Here is a 21,528-nt window from a genome sequence, read left to right as displayed (position 1 = left end):
GGGTTCCTAACCCCCCCCCCCTCCCCCGACAAAAGGCCTAGACAAGAGGAGGATTATACCTCCTCTGCTCAAGTGTCTTATTTCCTCAGGCTCCTCTGAGGAACAGGATTACTCCTTTCCCCCTTATGAAGATTCTTTTGCTGAAGATTCCATTCCCTTAGCTTCTCCCCCTGAAGACTTATCCCTTTGGGGAAACCTTACATACCATGAGGGAACATTTCCACTGGGAAGGTCAGGACTACTCCGACTCAAAGAAAAGGCTCCGAGAGTTTCTTTTACTCCCCCAGCGCAGACCACTTGCTATCCCCCCAGTTTTAGACATTGTGTATGATGTTTTAGAATCTAGTCTAAATCCAGATTCTCTGCCTCCTGCTCCAGCCAAACCAGATAGATACTATAGAGTGCCTGACTCTCACAAATTCCTTTTCAAAAGCCCTGTTGCTGATCCAGAGACAATCTCCCAGGGTCTCAAAGGGGCTAAGGCTTCTATGGCCAAAAATCCTGTACCCTCTGAAAGGGACTCCAGAGCACTAGATAGGTGGGGGAAGAAGGTTTACACCTCAGCTGCTGTGGCTATGAGAGCACTAAATTGTCAATTTCACATGCTGAAATACCAGCAATTCCTAATGTCTCAAATAAAACAAAAGATGAGCACGCACCCTCAACAGTCTGAATTCAAGGAAATGCAGGATCTGTTGCATGCAGCTGAACAGGTGGGCAAACATACTTTACAATGTGGATTTGATTCCTTGGAAGCTTCCTGTAGAGCAGCTGTTACTGGGTCTGTTATACGTAGGCATGCTTGGTTAAAGGAACAAACTCTGCCTGATCATGTTAAAGCAAAGTAACTAGATGCACCCTTACAGCAGGATGTCTTATTTGGGGTAAAGCAGAAGAGGCTTTAAAGAAAATGGAGGATAAGGCAAAATCTATGCAGATTTCTTAGAGGTACAGCCCCCACGCATCAGCAGAAATTGGCCAGCAAAAAATTGGTCCTTTCCAGCTTCTGACAGACCACAGAGGAGTAAATACAGGTGCCCAAGGGGCAGAGGACAAGCACAAATCCCTTACAAACCTCGACAATGGGGTACTGCAACACAGAAGGGAGGAGAAGACAGGTCCCAAACTACTAGAAGGCAAACACAATGACTTAAACCTCAAACTGCCAAGCAAAACTCTCTTGGCAGCTCCCTTGGGAGGAAAATTAGCACTTTTTGCAGACAACTGGTGCATCGTCACAAAGGACAAATGGGTCCTAGACATTATCTCACAAGGATACAGATTCCATTTCCACACCTTGCCAAGGATAAAAGGCATGCCAAACCTGCCACAAAATCAATGGGCAGAGGCACAAAAACAAATTACAGCTCTCATGAACATGAGAGCCATTCAACTGGTACCTACACAGGAGCAAGGTCAAGGATTTTACTCAAAGCTCTTTCTAGTCCCCAGAAAGGACAATGCTTAGAGGCCCATTCTGGACCTTTCAATTCTAAACACCTTCTTGCAAGTACCCAAATTCAAGATGCTAACACTACAGCAGCTTCTTCCCATGTTGGGCAAGAAAGCTTGGCTAGTAACGTTGGACCTCAAGGAGGCATACCTGCATGTCCCTATCAGACAAAATTACAGAAGATACCTCCGCTTTATTAAAGGTTCAACCCACTACCAATTTTCTGTACTGCCCTTTGGCTTGTCTACTGTGCCCAGAGTCTTCACAAAATGCCTGGCACCAGTAATTGCATACTGCAGACAAAGAGGAATTCAGATATATCCATACATAGACGACTGCCTCATCCAAGCAGAAAGCAAGGACACTACATCATCTGGCTTTTGTAAAACACCTAAGTTGCCTAGGGTACACAGTAAACGAAAAGAAATCAAAACTAGTGCCCTCAAAATATGACATTCCTGGGTGCCAGCTTGAATACAACGGCCCAGATGGCTTACCTGACGCCAGACAAACAACTACAGCTAACTCAATACTTCAAAACAATGGCAACAAAGACCCAACTCCCTGCAAGAAAAATTCTGCAGGCCTTGGGCTTCATGGCATCTTGCATACTACTAATACCATTTGCAAAACTGCATATGAGGAAATTACAATGGTACCTAAAAAGCGTATGGAATCGACACAGCCACAACTTGGAAACAATGATACCTCTCATTCCCTGCCTTCAACAGGAGTTTCAATGGTAGTCACAGGCATGTCACCTCAACAAGGGTCAGCCTTTCACCTTACCCCCAGCCAGGCAAACCATGACAGATGCATCGGACAATGCCTGGGGGGCACACATGGCAGGACAGTGCGTTCAAGGCATATGGACTGCAGATCAAAGAAATCTGCACATCAATCAAAAAGAAATGCTAGCTGTACAGAATGCCCTGACAGCCTTCAAGGACCTCTTACATCCAGGACAGCTTATAATAAGGACAGACAACACCACAGTACTGTGGTACATAAACAACACAAGGGGGTACACACTCCTGCCCTCTATGCAGGCAAGCAGTGACCTTGTGGAACACAGCACTGGCTTACCAAGTACAATTACAAGCTCAATTCCTGCCAGGAAAAAAGAACACATTGGCAGAGGACCTAAGCAGAAACATCATGGATCCCCACGAGTGGAAACTGGATACACAAGTATTTGCAATGATAACTCAAAAATGGGGACACCCAGGCATAGACCTGTTTGCCAGCCCCCAAAACTATCAGCTAACAAAATATTACACAAGGACATTTCACCGTCGAGCTTGGAAAGTGAACGCATTCTCATTCAGTTGGAAAATGCTGAGAGTATATGCCTTCCCTCCATTGCCCCTTCTCCCAAAGGTGCTGCTGAAAGTCAGGATGGAGAGACCCCGAATGATACTCATTGCCCCAGACTGGCCACGCCAGCACTGGTACCCACTATTAAGGAATATGGCCCAGGGCCCACCATGGATTTTACCACAAATTTATCTGCTCACACAGCAAGACAGTCAGATTCTACACAGCCAGCTCAAAACTTTAAATTTGGCTGCATGGCAAATCTCTTAAGCAACCAGCCAGCTCTTCTTTCACAAGCTGTTATGGATGTTATTCTGGAGGCCAGGAGGCCCAGCACCAGGAAAGCCTACTCAAACAAATGGAAAAGGTTTTGCGCCTGGAACCAAGCTAAAGGCCAAAATACTCTTCTGCCGGACATACCTCAGATTCTACAATATTTAACTGAGATGTTACACAAAGGACTTTCTTTTTCATCTATTAAAATCCACGCCTCAGCTATTTCAGCTCACTACAACACGGATCCTCCCTTATTTTCACATCCACTTCTAAGGCAGTTTCTCAGAGGGGCCAAAAACATTAGGCCTCCCAGGAGAGCACCAACACCAACTTGGGACCTCAATTTTGTTCTAGAAAAACTTACGCTACCTCCTTTTGAGCCAGCTTTCTCAGCTGACTTAAAATTTGTATCATGGAAGACTGTCCTGCTGCTAGCAATTACTTCAGCCAGAAGAGTCTCAGAGCTTCAGGCTCTTATGGTGGTAGAGCCTTTCTTCATTTTTCTTCGACAGAGTTTCTCTATTAACTAACCCCTCCTTTATGCCTAAGTTGGTATCCAGTGTGGCTCTAAATAAAACCATCCATTTACCCACCTTCTTTCCAAATCCGCAGAACAAAGGAGAAAGACTCCTGCATTCCTTGGACATTCACAGGCGGCTACGTTACTACTTGGATAAAACTAAGGTTTTCAGAAAATCTGACCAGCTTTTTGTATCCTATGCTACAGCATCACAAGAAAAGGCTATCTCAAAACAGACCATTTCCAAATGGATAGGACATTGCATACGTTTTTGCTACACCCACCATGGAAAACCAGTTCCTGCTAGCATTAGGCCCCCCTCCACCAGGGCAGCAGCTACATCTACAGCCTTCCTCAGGGGGGTGCCTACCAAGGATATTCTGGAAGCTGCAACTTGAGTTCAGTACACACCTTCACCAAACACTATCACTTACCACTTTACTCTAAGACTAGAGCTGGCTTCGCCATTGCAGTTTTGCAGGGCCTTCTAGCCTCCTCTAACCCTGTTTGACTCCACCTCCCATCCTTAGCTTTGGGATTCTACCCAAGTGTGATGACTGCAGCAGGGTAACACGATGAACATAGTACAGTTTTGTACCTACCATAAATGTAGATGTTCGAGTGTATACCCTGCTGCAGTCCAGGTTACCCTCCCTCCATCCCCTCTGAACTAGCTGAACTTCTCTACCACTCTATCCTATGCTACCTCTGTGGTGTATTTGCTTGTGCCTAAGGGTTTTTTTTTTATTTTTATATAGCTATATGTATTTATATAAATGTATATTTTGCCTACCTATTGGGGGCACCTGACATCTGGGGCAAGAAAAACTTAAGAAAATGGGGTTGGATGCCTCTTGTATATCCCTGGCGCACTGACGTCAGGGAAGAAGCGACAGCAACCGACGCTGGACCAAGACTTTGGAGTTCGGGCCGACTGCGGGACCGCCTGACGGCAGGATAACCCTAGTGTGATGACTGCAGCAGGGTATACACTCGAACATCTACATTTATGGTAGGTACAAAACTTTACTTTACCCTCCCTCCAGCCCCCTGACTTCGTTTAGCTATACCTCTTCTCTCCTTTTCAATGCTTAAAAGCTTTTTGGTGCATTTGCTTTTTTGTTTGAGGTATAACCTTGTATATTTATAGATTTCATTGCTTCCCATTAGGGGGGCACCTGACATCTGGGGCAAGAAAAACTGATGTAATGACGTCGGCTGCATGTTTTATACCCCTGACGACCTGACATCACGGAGGAAGAGACAGCAACTGACGCAGGACCCAAGACTTTGTTAATCTAGCCGACTGAGGGCTACCTGCAAGCAAATAACCCAAGTGTAATGACTGTGACAGTGAATACACTCAAACATCTACATTTATGGTAAGTGTACACAACTGTACTTTTCACACCATGTAATTGCTTCCTATTTTGGGGGTTCCTGACATCTGGGGCAAGAAAAACTGATGTAATGGCGTCGGCTGCATGTTTTATTACCCCTGATGTCATGGAAGAGGCGACAGTATCCGATGCAGAAATCCCCCAAGACTTTGGTATTCGGGCTGACTGAGAGCTACCTGCAGGCAGATAACCGAATTGCGATGACTACAATAAAGCGAATACACTCGAACATCTACATTTATTGCAAGTGTACACAACTATACTTTTTCCTTATTCATATACTGACTCTGTGTATTTCCTATGTCAGCAAAAAGGATGATCGATCTTTGAAACCGAAAGGTTGTTCAACAAGATCCGTGGCCTCATCTACAACTTTTTTTCTCTAGTTTCCCTATGGATGGCATTTGTGCTACAGCTACCTGATCAAAAGTCCACACCTTCATTTCTCATTATAAATTGGACATTCAGTCCAGATCTTGAGCTTATTTTGATTCAGCTGTGCTCAGGAATAGCCTTCCATAGTCCAACCAAGAGTTCAAATAGTTGAGGACTCCTTTTATTTTCCTATGTCATTTCTACCGTAGTTTAAGTTCCACTTTCATTTTTATTCCACTCTGGCTTTCCCATCTTAAGAAATTTGTATCTTCTGTAATAACTCTTGAATCATTTCTGTTACCCTTTACCTAAATTCATCTCTTTTTAACTAATTAGGAAAGAGCTAGTGTCACATTTTTACTTTTCTACCCATGTATCTGTATTAGTCTTTATTGTTGCATGACGTGAAGAGGGCGGCCGTGGTGGTGCAGTGGTTAGCGTTGCTGCCTCACAGCAAGAGGTTCTCTGGTTCGATCCTCGGCTGGGGTGCCTTCTGTGCAGAGTCTTCATGTCCTCCCTGTGGTTGCGTGAGTTTACTTTTGGTGCTCCGGTTTCCTCCCACATCCCAAAGACGCATGCTGTAGGTGGATTGGACACACTATAAATTGGCCCTTGGTGTGTGTCTGTGTGTGCGTCTGTGTGCCTTCTGTGGAAGGTTGGGCGCCGGGCTGGCAACTAGACACCATAAAAACTACACTGCCAATCATGAGCAGACAAGGTGATTCGCTGTGGCGACCCCTAACCGGGAAAAGCCGAAAGAAGAAGTTGCATGATGTGAAGTAGTTATTGGGTATGTAGCAAAGCTTTCAATTAAGTACATCCGTGACCCTGGGAAATATATTTTTTATCCAATCTAGCCAGTTATTGTACTTTGGGGAATATGTAATTTATGTCTCGGTCAAATTCACTTGCTCATTTCTATCCATGCATCTCCTCTAACATTGCAATTTACACCCTACTTTTCTTAATATAATTCAGAACACTCTGCTTCTTTACCTATGCCTGCATTCCATGGTATAAGTGACAAGGCAATCATTCTCATACAAAGCTAATATTTTCACATGTTCTACATTTTTTTTAGTATATGCTTCCAACTTTCCAGTTATTTGCACATATAAAGAAATAGCAGGCTGATGTATGCAGTTGTGAGTTGCTGTACCTGTTTGAACCTAGGTCGCAATTTCCCAGACTTTTTGTTTTAATAAGAGCATGCACGAAAACAAAAATGTACATTTTCATTTCTGACCCCCCCAAAACCCATTTTAACTTGTAGCAAACACACACAACTGCATGCACTGTCCAAAATGGGAAGTTTCCCCTCCATGTAGGGGGATTTGCCCAAAATTGTATTAAAAAGCACTGCTGAGTTTCCCCATAGAGGTCAAAGATGCCATGTCTTATTTGGGGTACAGAAAATAAGAAAGGAGGGTGCTGGAATTTACTGGAGAAAACTGGAAAGGGATTCAAGGTGCTTGGAGCAAAGAACTAGAGAGGAAAGTAATGGAGTGGGAAGTAGGCCAAGAGAAATGGATATTGGAATCCAGAGTGAAAGACCTCCTGTGCCAGAGTTTTAGTTCAGTCTAGAACAGGAGCTACTGTTAAAAAGAGAATTATTAGGGCATATAAAATATTGCAGGATAACTATAAGAATCTGAGGAAGTTGGAAACAATTGCGAAGAGACACTGGAAAAGCAATTTACAAGTTAATGGGAGGTCATGTGTATGGCTCTCATTTACGCAACAAAGTACAGAAGGTTTAGGATTTTTGCTTTTAAATGTTTGCAAAAGTATTTATATAACCCAGGTAGATTTCAGATAACTTTTCCTAGGGTAGATGACAAATGCTAGAGATGTGATAGAGAAAAGGATGTAACTGGGAATGTAATAAGTTGACGGGTTTTCAGAATTCCCTACACAGTACTTTGTCAGAAATATCAGTGGAGCAACTGGCAGTAACAAAGGAAAATTTTAGCTTGGACACAGGATCTGAATTGCCTAGACATAGTAAAGATTTATTTGGTTTAATTCTGTTGTCTTCCAAAAAACATTTGCTAGAAAATGAAGTCAACATTTAACCCCTAATCAAAATCCCTTATGGAGGGGTTGTAATAAAGGTCCTTGCCTCGCAGATACAGTGTCCAAATTGTGACTCTGATATCTGGTTATTGGTCAAGGTTGAGGTGGGGGTTGGCAGATAAGCACATTAACACAAGGTGGTGTGTTTGGTTCTCAAGTATGATAATTGGCTAAGCTTAAAATGATTCACAAGGGCACTTAACCTAGTACTAAAGTATGGATCTGTAAACTAACTGTATTTGAAGTATTGAATATTGTAAAAAGTAGTAAAAAAATGATTTTTAGAAACGTGAAGAAGAAAAATTACATAGAAATAAATGGAATTTGTTAGAACAATGCATGCAAAATACTGTTCAGGAGGAGTAATGCTTAAGGGAAGGCTGGAATTTGGTGATTTCTGTATGACATTTGTAAATTAAGAAAACGTAATGTGTGTAATTGGGAAAATGTATGTGTGCTTATGTCTTTCTTGTGTGATATTTAATAAAAGTGTTTAAACAAAAAAAGATGCGTCTTATTTGTTCTACATAGATCAGCCCATTTAGCTAATAAGTAATCAGGTGTTCAAGACAGGAGTCCATATTAAGGTAAGAGTTGTAGTGGTGCAAGGAATGATCTTTTTCTGCTCCTTGCTTCAAAAAGGATCAATGGAGAACTTAAGGAACACTGGAAACTATTAAATGCACATCTGTTGTATGTGAAAAAATGTTTGAATAAAATTACTCTCCAGTGTTGCTAGTTAGTGTGGCAGGAGCAAAAACATGATTGGCTCCTAGCTGATAAAAATAGAAGCTGTGTGTAAAGTAAAATTTTAATACAGATTGTCATTATGAATTACTTTAGTAAAACCCTGTGATCATAACCCTTAAGTTTAAATGGCTATTCATGTGTTAAACAATGCAGCTGGTTTTCATAATGCACATTTGTCTGTTAATACATAGCATGACAGTTAATTGTTACAAATATCTAAAAGATTAAACTGAAGAAATTTTCTTGAAATGTACTTGAAAGCATATACAGGTACCTAACAGTTTGATAGCTGGCCAACACTTTTTTTTTGCATTAAATAACAGTCATTAACATTTTATCCCCCCTCCTTTTAGCCGAGTGCTTATTTCTACAGACGTTTGGGCCAGAGGATTGGATGTGCCTCAGGTTTCACTGATAATCAACTACGATTTGCCAAATAACAGAGAGTTGTATATTCACAGGTAATTTGAATAGTTGTGTTTTAGCTTAAAAAATATGTTAAGTAAAATATTGTGAGACAAATTTTTAAGAATTGTAAGAGAAATTGAAATGATGATAACATTTCTTTCTTGTAGGTTTATGTACTTTGTCCATATTTCTGCTAAGCATAGCGTATTTTCTTGGGAGACCTGAAGTGGTGTTTATACTGACTTGGAGTAGTCTAGCCAGGTCACTAGTAAAGTTCTTGTCCCTTTAAGTATCACGTAGTATTGTCAGGTTGCGCCGCTACAATCTTTGGCCGATGGAACCTCTGTTTAACATTTCACCTGAAGGGTGGCAGCTCAGAAGTATAGAAGCTCCTTAAGCTGGATTACCAATGTTTTTACTGTTGAGGTACCAAAAAATTTTCACACAAGACCCGTTCAGCAGAGAACAGTTATCTCCTTTATTGCTCAGAGAAACACGCACATGGGAGACTAGGAAATAAAGGTCCTGTCTTCTCGAACTACAGAATGCATGACTCAGTACTTTTTCATTAAAAGCAGCATTGTAACAGTCGTAGAACTACTACTGACCAATTAAATATAAACACTATAACATTAATTTTGCCAGGATCTCCTGACTACTTGTTTGACATTCCATATTAGGCACATGTTCCGAATTCCATGATCGAAATTTCTGCTAGGAATAAATCTTATACTTTTCTGATACTGTCAACACTTTCTAATATTAAACAGGAACAAATCAACAGATATATACTGAAGAACATTCAGTAATGCATTTTGCTGTAAAAGCATACTAGAAATTAAATGCACCTACTAACATTTTCCCTTTTCCTTGCTTCTCACCCTTCACATTCTCCCTTCTGATGCTGTAAAGCATCACCCAAACCTTAATATTTTTTATGACTGATGATGAGTAGAAATTTTCAGATGAAACGACACTTTTAGTTGCTGCTGGACATTTTTCAAATGCTGTTCCTTTGTCCCTAACATAAACAGTCTTTATAGAGTTGTTTCAGAAATAGTCTTTATTTGCAATGAAAATGTGCTTATGTCCTGATAAAACAAAAACACAATCTGAATACTGTAAATCGGTAATACATGCTCCACTGTGTGTGTTTTCACATTCCCCCGAAACTAATCCTGTTTGTTTGTGTCTTTCGGCTTTTCCCGGTTAGGGGTCGCCACAGTGGAACTCCGGCCCGCTAATGATTGGTAGTTGATTTTTACTTGCCGAGTTACCAGCTCTGACGCACACCCTTCAACGAAGGCACACCCATTCACACATGTCTCCACTCAGAAGATGCTCTAGCTGAGAATTGAACCGGACAGCGTCTTACTGTGAGGTGACAACGCTACTGCAGCACCACCACCACGGGTCCTAATCCTGTGTTTTACTAAAATCTTAAAACACTGTATTTTCATCTTCTACTGTGCTGTGATTTTTATTAGTAGTGGTCTGTGATGGTGTTTTGCTTTTGTATTGTTACGTTTGAATGTTTTAACCATAAAAAGAAGGTAATCTAGCATGATGACTATAATAGCTGTAAGTGTGTAAAACTTCCCTCCTGGTTGACCATGCCATCTGCTTCTGTGGCATGTGAATATTCATTGACTTTATGAATTTTTTCTAGGTAACTGTGGATGGCACCGGTGTTATCAAGTGCACTCCATTGGGTTGAGTGCTCACATACCCCTTTTAGAAGTAAGAGGGTACAGTCGAGTACCATGCAGTTCCTTAGTACCACACTGCACATCGGAGTCCATTCTTGAGTTATCAAATGAATAGACTCAAAAGTGGACTTAATATTTCCAGGAGCATAGACACCTTCATAAGCTCCCAGATGGACTTTACCGCCCATACCCACTCCAAAAATGACCCTATCACAAGATCCATATGAGCAAGCCCTTTAAAAGCAGATTTTTGTACAACATTATGATCCACTCAGGAGGCATCTATATTTTCCACTGGGGCATTAATGTCTTTCTTGCAAAGAGCATTGCAAAGCTTTCCTTCTGGTAAAGCAGCTATATGTTGAATAACTATAACATGATCTGTGTAACAACCAGATTAGTCTGTAGGTAACTTAGGGATAAGCTTTATTTCCACAAATGTAGTAGTAGCCATGCATTGCTGCCATGCCCTTCCCTCCAGCCCAGTCATAAATTTTCCAGGTGAAATTGCAAGTACTAATTCCAGCAGTGTTCCATTTTTCAATGGCAAACATGTCCATTAACAGTCATTGACAGTTGGAGCAGTATTACAGTAAAGGGAGTAGAAAACATTTGATAATAAAAAAAACATATAGTAGCTGTAGTGATGTTTGGTTCACAGGAAAAAAAATGAGCATGTTGGGGCTGAAGAGGGTTTTGAAGAAACTGTAAACAAGGATTTTGGGTGACTGGTCATTGTGTAAATGAAATCAGTCATCAAGAAGTCAACTACCAAGAGCTTTTATCACAGACAGTTTTCACTACACAGTGTTTCTTTTCAAAATGATGTATGAGTCAATGTCCAAAAGGCTGGATTAATCATTAATGTGGGAATTTGAAACAAGAAAAAAATGTTGTCGATGTTGAAGAATTACAGTAGATTAAATCAGACCCGGATGAGGTAGAAGAACCATGTGATTTAACTTCCTGGTCTGGTAACAAGGGCAACTTAACTGTGTTCAGTTCAGATGTGATCTGGATGGCAGATGTGGAATCGTGTTGGATGGTGTACAGTTCACAGTTGGCTTCAGATTTTGTTTGGATGGCAAAACACCATGGAATGTCACTTCCAAATGCAATTATGTCCTTGGTTTGTTTGGTTTAGCTACTGCTAGGTTGTGGTGGTGTACACGGTCTGATGTCAGTGCTGTGTCAGTTGAACTAATCACAAGGAAGGGTCTTTTTGACATGCAACTCATGGATCTAACTAGGGAGGTCTTCACAACGGACGAAGATGGCAGTTATGAGTAAAACCAAGTCTGGTACTTTCATCTTGGGTGTGTGAGTTTCTTCAGGAATGCACTTTGATATGTACAAAAGTCTCCAGGGTGCAGGTCATAACGATCCTGCTCTGTTGGTCATTGGATTGCATGATGCTATGGTATTTCTGCAAAAGAGAACACGTGTTTGCAATATGAAAGCATGGTCTTGTCAATATAATGCAATTCTAAATTCTTAAGGAGTAAGGTAGCAGACATTCTCATGGGTCTCTGTCCATGAGGATTTCACGATAGGACAGTTTTCTAGGGGCAGTAACTGCAACTGCTGTTTAATACTAAGTAGCACTAAAGACAATCCTTCTGGCCGTTTAAGACCAGTTTCTTCACAAAATTTATCTAATGTAATCTTAACTGTTTGGTTTGCTCTTTCCACTATCCAAGAAGCCTGCCAACTGTAGGGACATAGGAATTGTATCTTAACATTCAGAATCTTACAAAGTTTGCTGTATCACCTGATTAGTAAAATGGGGTGCCCTGGTGTTGACTAAGTGTAATGGGGAACAGCAGATCTAGGAATAAGCTCAGTTAACTTCTTTGCCATCATGTGTACATCATTTTTAACACACAAATGTGCTTCTACCCATCCAGAAAAAATGTCAGCAATGGAAGCATACCTAAATTTTTGTACTTGGAAGTTACATGAAGTCCGATTGCAAAAAGCTTCTTCTCTCAGTTGTCTGCCTGATCTTGAAATGACAACTCCTGTAAAGTATTTTGTTTTCATTTAGTTGCTGCAAAGTATATCCTGAACAGTACAAGACAATGCAGTCTGCCTTGCCGCCATATCTGCAAAAGTGATACCTTTTGTAACAGAGTCCTTTCCCTTACATGTGACACACCACAGCTGTGGTCGTCTTTGGCAATAATAAAGCATCTAACAATTCATTAACAAAATACAAAGTTTTTAATTACTGTCCGGTATACCAAAATGAACTATTCCATAGACATAAGAATCTGTAAAAATAGTTACTGATTGACCTTTATCAATAACTTTACAGGCTTCAGTTAAAGCTGAAATCTCAGCTACTTAAGCCAACACATTTCCATTTAATTGTCCAGTTAATAAAATTATATCTTGTATGCCAACAAAAAAGGCTGCATTGAGCTCACCATCATTCTTCGAATACAGGATCCATCTATGAAAACAGTTAGTTTTGGATAGTGCAAAGGAACATCTTTCAAATCTATTATAGGAGATGTGGGCAACACTTGGTCTGATTTCCTCCCTGTGGAGTTAAAATTAGACCTTGTTGAAGTTTCAGGTATGTTGTTCAGTTAAGTAGGTAGATGGATAAGTGTTCTTGTTCTAATCAGTATCTTTCAGTTAAGTAGGTAGATGAGTGTTCTTGATCTAATAATTAGAATAAAAACACTCATCCAGCTACCTATTTAACAGGTATTTTTCTTTAATAATTCTAACAAAAGTTTCACAACTTCTTAATTACAAATCTGTTAACAGTAACCTGTTAATCCAAAAAAGCCCCGCAAGTGTTTCAATGTAATAGGAGCTCTCCGATCCTGTAGCCCAGGCAGGTATGACCCTAGCCCTGAGTAGCATCCTGCCATTACCCAGAATGATACCACAGTACAAGGACAAAATGATTGACTTCAACAATTGGCTAAGCTTCTGGTGTCATTCTAAGGGGATCCAGTATTTGTCTGCCTGGGACGACATGATCGAGAGACCACGATGCTTTGCCAGAGATGGCCTGCACCTGTCCCCCTTGGGATTCTGGATACTGGCTAAGGCTTTTGCCACCCCTATAGTGCCTTTTTTAGGCAAGGTTCAAATGACAAATTCACCACCGTAACAGGTACAAGCAAGCAAAATCTGAGGGTAATGCTACTCAGTGCTAGAAGTCCAAACCTCAAAATGCAGAACATCGACATCTGTGCAGAGACAGAGACCTGATTCAAAGCTCCAGAGAGCACCCCTGCATTACCAGGCTATAATTCATACCACACCTTTCGGCCACCTAATGCAGAATGAAGCACTAAAGGTGGAGGCGTGTCCATATCCGTTAAGGATATCCACACCTCCAGGCTAGTTGCACAGCATAATGCATCCGAGATTATCCAAGTGCAGCTAACTCTGGGCAAGATCGCAGTCCATATTATAGCTTGCTGCAGACCCCCCCCCCCCCACCATGTCCCAGGATTCCTACTCCTCATTTCTTGATACACTGGAAAGTGTTAGGGTACAACCCAACACCCTAATAATGGGCGATTTCAACTACCCCACCATTAACTGGGAAAACTACTCATGTACCAACTCTTTTGCTCAACGTTTTCTGGAATTAATAAATTCCATCGCCTTGGATGAACTTATTAACACACCCCCACCAGGGGCAGCAATATCCTGGACCTGGTCATTACCAACATGGGCAGCCAGTGTTCCACACCAGAAGTCAATTCCTCGTTGGTCAGATCCGACCACAATCTAATCACCCTAGACATACACATCCCGCCCCCACCTCCAGTTAGGGAAACCACCGTAAAAGACTTCTCCAAAGACAACTTCACATTTCTTAAGACAGAAGTGGCAAACTTCATGACACCCATGCAGACGGACAGTAGAGGTACCACTGCTGAATCCTACACAAATGCACTTTAATAAGCACTTACACGAGTGCATGGATCATGCTATCCCTAATAGAACCAAGATGCTATCCTCCAAAAAAAGGAAGCCAATCTGGTGGTCCTCTGCCATAAACAAACTCTACAACAGAAGAAAGAAACTGTTGCAAAAAAGAGTAAACTCCCATGACTGGAGGAACTCCCTGGTCAACCTCAGTAAGAAGCTGAGATCCCTCATAAAATCCTCCAAAGCTAGTTACGAAAACAAAATTGCCACAGACTCTAAAGACAAACTACATATAGCTATGTCAAGAATCTCAATGGCAACACTCAGATCTGCTCTGCGTTACAGCACAATGGCACTAAACATACAGAACCGGTTGATATTGCTAACATCCTGGCAGATAGGTTCAGTGGAAAATTTACCCCCCTCTCACCCCCTAGAGGGCCCATCTCTATACCGGAAGAATGCAGAGTTCCTGTAATCATGGCTGCACAGGTAAAAAAAAACTCTCTCCAAAGCCAAGAACACAGCATCCATGGGACCTGACAATATCCCAGGCTGCATTCTACACGAACTACAGAATGAACTGGCACCCTACCCTAGTACCATGTTCAATCATAGCCTTACCTCAGGCTTTGTGCCCACTGAATGGCACACCACGACAGTTATCCCACTCCACAAAGGGGGAGCCACGACAGACTCCAGAAACTACCTCCCCATTAGCCTGACGAGCCTGGTCTGCAATGCCATGGAACTCATAAACAAAGACATTGGTAATCTCCAAACTCTGGACCCTACCCAGTTCGGGTTTCTAAAAGGCAGATCATGTCTCCTAAACCTGATTGACTTCTTTGAAGCAGTCACCAAAGCCATAGATAAAGGTGGGTTCACACAGCTTATCTAGATCTTGCCAAGGCTTTCGACACCATCCCCCACTCTGGAATTCTTGATAAGCTCACTAAACTAGGTATAAATCCCTGTGTCACAAGATGGGTTGCCAACTGGCTCATGGACAGAACCCACACTGTGAAAGTAGCAGACTCCAAATCCGACTTCAGACCAGTGACAAGTGGAGTACCACAGGGTTCAGTCCTGAGTCCTCTCCTGTTTGGTATCTACTTCTCTGAAGTACAGGCTAACACAGAAGGTCGTTGGCTAACAAAGTTTGCAGATGACTGCAAACTAGGAGCCATAATCGAAACTCCTAATGATGTGGACATACTACAAAAGGGCCTCACTGAGACAAATGCCTGGTGTCAAAGCCATGGCCTGAAGCTCAATGCCAAAAAGTGTATTGTCATCCCCTTTGGTAAAAACTCTGTACCCATGAACTACCACATAAGTGGTAGTCTACTTAACATCGAAAGTGTGATAAGAGACCTTGGGACACAGGTGGACAGTAGTCTCTCCTTTGATAATCACATCGCCACAGTGGTCAGGAAATCCTTCTGCATGGCTCACCTCATCACAAAAGGTTTCTCATCCAGAAAAAAAGAGGTCATTGTTTTCTACTCATCACTCATTAGACCCATTATAGAGTACAGCTCCCCTTTTGGTATGTACCTCACAAGACATCTACAACAACTGGAAAGGCCACAGAAATACCTCACAAAGAGGATTACTGTCCTCAAACAGATGCCCTACACAGACAGTCTAAAAAAAAACTCCAGCTTTACTCCGTCGCATATCGCCTACTCAGAGGCAATCTCTGCCTAACATACAAAGCTATGTCAAACCCAGAGCTGTTGGACATGCTCCACTTAAAGAAATCCCAATCCCTCTGAGCTACACGCTCTAGGGACCTAAACCTTGTCACCACAATAAACAGAACATGCTGGAGGGATAGATTCCTGTCCCTGGAACAAACTACCTATGTATGTCAAACAGAGCTCCTCATTAGCACTTTTCAAGAAAAATCTTGATAATTGGATGGGAAATAGGAAATTCACCCCAGGGATCACTTCTGCGGCTCTGCTCGACAGGGATACAGGAAAATAACTTTCTTGGGTAGCGAAAGCCAGGGTACCTTTTTGGCTAGGCTTATGTAGGCCCTAGGGCTAATAGCCTAGTACCTACCTTTGAACCTATGGGGTATGGTGCAGTTTTGATCACAGAACTACAAGAGGGCAAAACCTGCCTAGTGCCCTCTAAATAAGATGTCTCAAGTTTTGAACCTGTAATTTTGCATCTGCAGGTTCTTTATTAACTTTAAATCGTAATTCTTGTCAAGAGTCTCATTTACAGTCATGTAAAGTTCTTAAAGCTAAAAGCAAATCTGCTTACTGAATTAAAGCTAACCCACAATGAAACTTATTCTTATTTGCTTCTTTGTTTCTCTAGAGAAGAGTGGGAGATTTTACCTACCCCTGTGGTAATCTAGTCCAAGTATATTACTGTCTTCTGTAAGTATTTGCTAAGTGGCATTGGCTATCTGGATATATATATATAGAAAAGAAGGCAGAGGAAATATCTAACACTGAGAAGGTGATGGCATCTGAAGGGATCGAACTTGATGTTTCAGTTTAGGAAAAACATGAAATGTTAGTACTACTAATAGTATTCACTGCAAGTAAATCTTATCCAAACCTATGTGTACTTTTTCCCAGTTTCTTTACTGGTAAAATAGGAGTATTACAAGGACTTTGAGTTTGGACAATGCCTTTTTTCAACAAAGGTATGAGAAATAACAGTTTAGATTTCTTTCTCTGCATCTACTGACAAAGGATACTGAACTGCTATAGGCAGGCGCACTCAAGATTTTAATGTTATACGCACAGGTTTTGTTTTTAACACCTTTTATTAATTTATCATATGCAATGTAGGCAAACTTACATTTATTTAAAAGTAATCTGTTTCTGTATATTTTGTGAGCCCTACCTCATTGTCATAGGTAGTCCAGAGCTGCAGAGATAGTAGTTAATCATTTTCTGCGTTCTGCTCAATGTTATAAAGGCAAAAAGGGCATCTTTATCTGAACTATTTGAATATAATCATAAAGGTTCATTAGACACATCTAAAAATTCACAGTTGTGCAATTAACAGTACACTTAAGTTTACATGGTAAATGTCTACCTAATGGATGTAAGGGAGCTAAATTTTCTACAGTAAAAACATGCTGATCTTTTAGTGAACCAGTGTGAATAGGAAAAGGTTTTGTTTGTGTATAATCTAAAGGAACTCCGAACAAACTTACAACCCTGAATTGTGTGTTTAGAAAGTGGAAGTTATTTGGCATTTGCTAAAGGAATCCTAGGTCTAGTAGCTCTTGTATCGACAAGAAATAGAATGGATATATTTCACACTAAACAAACCAAGAAGAAACGTTGCTGTTTGGAGGGTGTGATTTTCACTTCCTAAGTTATGTTATGCACTTGGTTCACATAATAAAAAATTGAACTGTAAAATATAACTGTAAAATACGTGCTACAAAATAATCAAATAGAAGATAGTAGGTAGTCCACAGTCGAGTTAGAAAATGGAACATCTTTTATTGAAACACACAAACAAGTGATCCTAATTGAGTATAACAAAACGCATCAAAACTATTATGTTTTTGGACCCAGTATAGGTTGCATACTGGGTTTTTCAGAGACTTCTAGGAATATACCATTCACAGTGTAACATTGAGAAAAGGACTGTCTTGATCAATCAGTACCAGAGGAAATAACCGTGGATGTTATGTAGTCCAATCTTGCCTACATTCTTACCCGTGGGTTCGGAGCCGAATGTCTGCTCCAACTCTGCCAACTTTTCTAGCTCGAAGTCTTTCTATTGGCTGGGCTAAGATGGTATCCCATGCCGCACTGCTCTCTATTCCCAGATCTCATTTGCTGCTCGTGTAGCTCGGATGTTGTCTCGCTCTTGGCTGTGGCGAAGTCCTTCATTATTAGAAAATTGGTTGCAACAAAAAGCTATTTTAATAGCTATTGTGTGTTCTGGTCTTGTATTGTGGAAAAGTTGTGTGTTTCATCGTTTTTCTGTGGTAATCCCACTAGCTGTTTCCAACGGGCTAGGCCTTTTTCAGTTAGAGGACCTTCCTTGTGTTATAAGCTTTCCCGGGTCTAAAACCATTTAAATTAGAGGTTTTAGTCCTCCCCCCCCCCCCTTGTGTTTGTGTCTAAAGATCGTTTAAATTAGAGATCTTGGTTTGTTGTTCGTGGTAGTTTTTTCCCGCCTTGACTGTTTGACCGTTGGTCCTGTATTCAGTGATTATTTGTCTTTGGTGCTTTTTGTTGTTTGTTAACTATGTCCAAAGATACTAAGGAGCACAAGCCCTCGGGCTTCAAGAAATGCTCTAGGTACAGTTGTAAAATGTCCATTACCGATGGACATTCTGTCTGTGTGTATTGTCTGGGAGCAATCCATCTCCAGGAGTCATGCAGTTTCTGTCATGCTTTTAGTCCGAGAGTTCTTCAGGAAAGGAAGAATAAATTAATTTTGAAGGGACTTCTGAAACCCTCCTTCGAGGAGGGTCTGGAAACTGCTCCCAGCTCTAAGGCAAAATCTTCTAAATCTAAAAGGAGATCTCCGGCTCCATCAGTCTCCTCGGAGCCACTGGAGAAAATAGCAAAGTCTGCTTCAACATCCTCAGCTCCATTGTCCTCGGGGCTGCAGGAAGTGTCAGTTGTTATGGAACCGGCGTCGGCTCCAGTCATCTTGGTACCTATTCGGAGCCGATCGCCTAGCACTAGGCCAGCATCAACCTCCTCGCAGGTCCACTTCGGAGAGGAGGTCTCAATCTCCTTCTCTATCCTCTAAATTTTCCAGGACCTTATCAGATGTGGATGTCGATAGAGTGGTGCAGAGACTCCTTCAGCCACCGGTTTTGGCAAAATTGTTCTCAGCGCCGACCCAGTCGTCTCTGGAGCCCATCCTTCAACCTGTTTCGATGCTTCCTCCTCTGAGCGCACCTCAGCTTTTGGAGCCGGAGTGCTCGGTTCCGTGTGATGTGTCCCTAGGTCAGTTCCGACAGCCCCGCCTGGCTTATTGGTGCTGATGTCAGCTCCGACCCCGTCGGGACCATCCACGGGATTCAGGACTCAGGATTCTTCGGTCGGACCCGAGGGAGAGGCTTCGGGACACACACACACCCCCCCCCCCGGTTCCTAGTCTCCCTCTTGGTGCTTCGGAGCGGGGAAGTTTGACTCCTGTCGTGGCTTCAGAGGCTGGTCGTTCCTCGGAATCGGGGGGGGGGGCCAGCCTTCGAGGCCATGCGGAGTGCGCTGGCCAGGTCGTCAGCGGCATCATGCGGGTCGGTCATTCTGTCCCCTACTGCACCGCTGCAGGTCTCTGATCGCCATCTATCTCTACACAGCGGAGCCCCAAGGCCTCAGGGTACCCCCATGAGTGGTCCTCACATTTCTGAGGGCCCCTTAGAGTTTTTGCCTGAGGAGCCACCCAGAAAGAAGTCGTGCAAGAAGAAGCACATAGATTCCCAGGATGAGTCTCTCACCTCAAACACTGGCCTCGAGGAATCGTAGGGGGTCCCCTAAGTCATCCTCTGAGGATGTTTCTTTCTCTGACATCCTAGAGATTTTGAAACAGAGGTGACTGGCCATCCAAAGCCCCCTCCGAGGAGGAGTCTGTCTTCCTGAAGGTTTTTGGTGCTCAGCCCTCCACCTCCTGGGTATCTCCACCCTTTGACAAGCTTCTGGATTTGGTTTGTCGAAGGACATGGGAAACCCCTGATTCTGTGGAACCACTCCCCAGGAGACCCAATAAATTTTTGTCTGCTCCTCCTGATAAGGAATTTCTGTCCAAGGGAGTCCCTGTGGATGCCGTGGTGGTGGCAGCTGCCACTCAAAAGGAATTGGCCGAGACTTCTTCCACCGTCCATCCCCCTAACAAGGAGTCTAGGACCATGGACCAATATGGGAAGCATACCTTTTCTTCAGCGACCTTTACCTTACGGTCACTGAATTGTTTATCTCACTTTACACGGCTCCAGAGAGGTCTCCTCAAGGAGCTTGGAAATACTCTCATGGGTAACATTTCTGAGGCGGTGGCCCAGATGGTTAACGCTCGGATGTCTACCCTCAATTCCATTGTAAACTCCTCCATGAGGCTGATTTCATATGCAGCTGAAGGAGCGAGTAGGGCAGCAAGTTCAGGAGTTGCTCTTAGGAGACAGGCCTAGATGCGCCTTTGTCATGTCGCAGAGGCCTTCAAGTCTTCATTCACCAACGCCCCTTTCGATGGTTCCTCTTTGTTCGGAACCAAGGTGAAAGACACCCACACCAGGTGCAAGCAGGAGGGAAAAACTGTCTGCCGTAGGAGTCCATATTTCCCTTCCCTCTAAGCCTTATCCCAAGGCCCAGAGGGGTGACAAAATGTGGTTCAAAAAATCAGAGGTTTTTTTCCCGGTGCACAAGGTGAGACCTCCTCCAGAGGCAGGGGATGGGATGGTTATTCAGGGAGACGCCACCCTAGGGGCAGAGGAGGCCCCCTTCAATTCGGGAGATCGCGATTCCTTTTGTGGTTCTCCCTACTGCCGCTCCTGATGGGAGGCCCGACTGTGCGTTTCCGGAGCCAGTCGGGGGTCGAATCTCGTTATACCCGGAGGCCTGGCAAGACATCACCCAGGACCAATGGGTTCTATGAATAATTTCCTGAGGATATGTCATCCCCTTCTCGTCAGATCCCCCTCCAATCAAGAAAATCCCGGATGTTCCACCCAGTCAAAGGGATTACACAGCTTCAGAAGTTTCAAAGCTGCTAGAAAAAGGAGCCATCCAACATGTCCCCTCAGACCAGATCGGATTAGGGACTTAATCCAGATTCCTTTTGTGCTGAAAAGGACAGGGGGGACCTAAGACCCATATTGGATCTCAGCCAATTGAACACCCACGTGCAAAAGTCCAAGTTCCAAATGGTCACATTGTAGTCTATTCTCCCATTGTTGGGAAAAGAAGTGTGGATGTGCTCCATCGACCTCAAGGATGCTTACTACCACATCAAGATGGACAGGGCATCCAGAAGTCACCTACGCTTCCAGCTGGGAGCCAGTCATTTTCGAGCCCTGACCTTTGGTATCACCAAAGTCCCCAGGGTGTTTACCAAATGTATGGCAGTGGTTGACTGCTCACTTGAGACGTCAGGGATTGCAAGTGTTTCCATATCTGGACGACTGGCTCCTTACTGCCACCACCAGGCATCTACTAATTCAGACCAGGGACGCTACTATCGACCTATGTCAACAGTTGGGCATCACATTGAACTGGGAAAAATCTGCCTTGTTGCCCTCGCAGCGTGTCACTTTTATAGGCGCAGAACTAGACATCGTCCTCATGCGGGCATTTCTAACAAGGGAAAGAATCAGAGTCCTACAACAACATGTTAATGCCT

The 21,528-nt window shown here is 42.8% G+C and overlaps 1 protein-coding gene across 1 annotated transcript in view; it reads left to right on the top strand.

Annotated features, from left to right (window-relative positions):
• Positions 1–21,528, top strand: part of EIF4A3 (eukaryotic translation initiation factor 4A3) — a 635,526-nt gene that overhangs the window by 522,110 nt on the left and 91,888 nt on the right. The window contains exon 10 of the mRNA XM_044060170.1: positions 8,521–8,628. Within this exon, the coding sequence (XP_043916105.1) occupies positions 8,521–8,628 (108 nt within the window). The remainder of the gene's footprint in view (positions 1–8,520; positions 8,629–21,528) is intronic.

Source organism: Protopterus annectens, chromosome 1.part2 (assembly GCF_019279795.1).
Source record: "Protopterus annectens isolate FY-2018-M chromosome 1.part2, PAN1.0, whole genome shotgun sequence".
Classification (NCBI taxonomy): Eukaryota; Metazoa; Chordata; order Ceratodontiformes; family Protopteridae; genus Protopterus; species Protopterus annectens.
The sequence above is the reverse complement of the archived record's forward strand: the minus strand, read 5'-3'. Positions and strand labels throughout refer to the sequence as shown.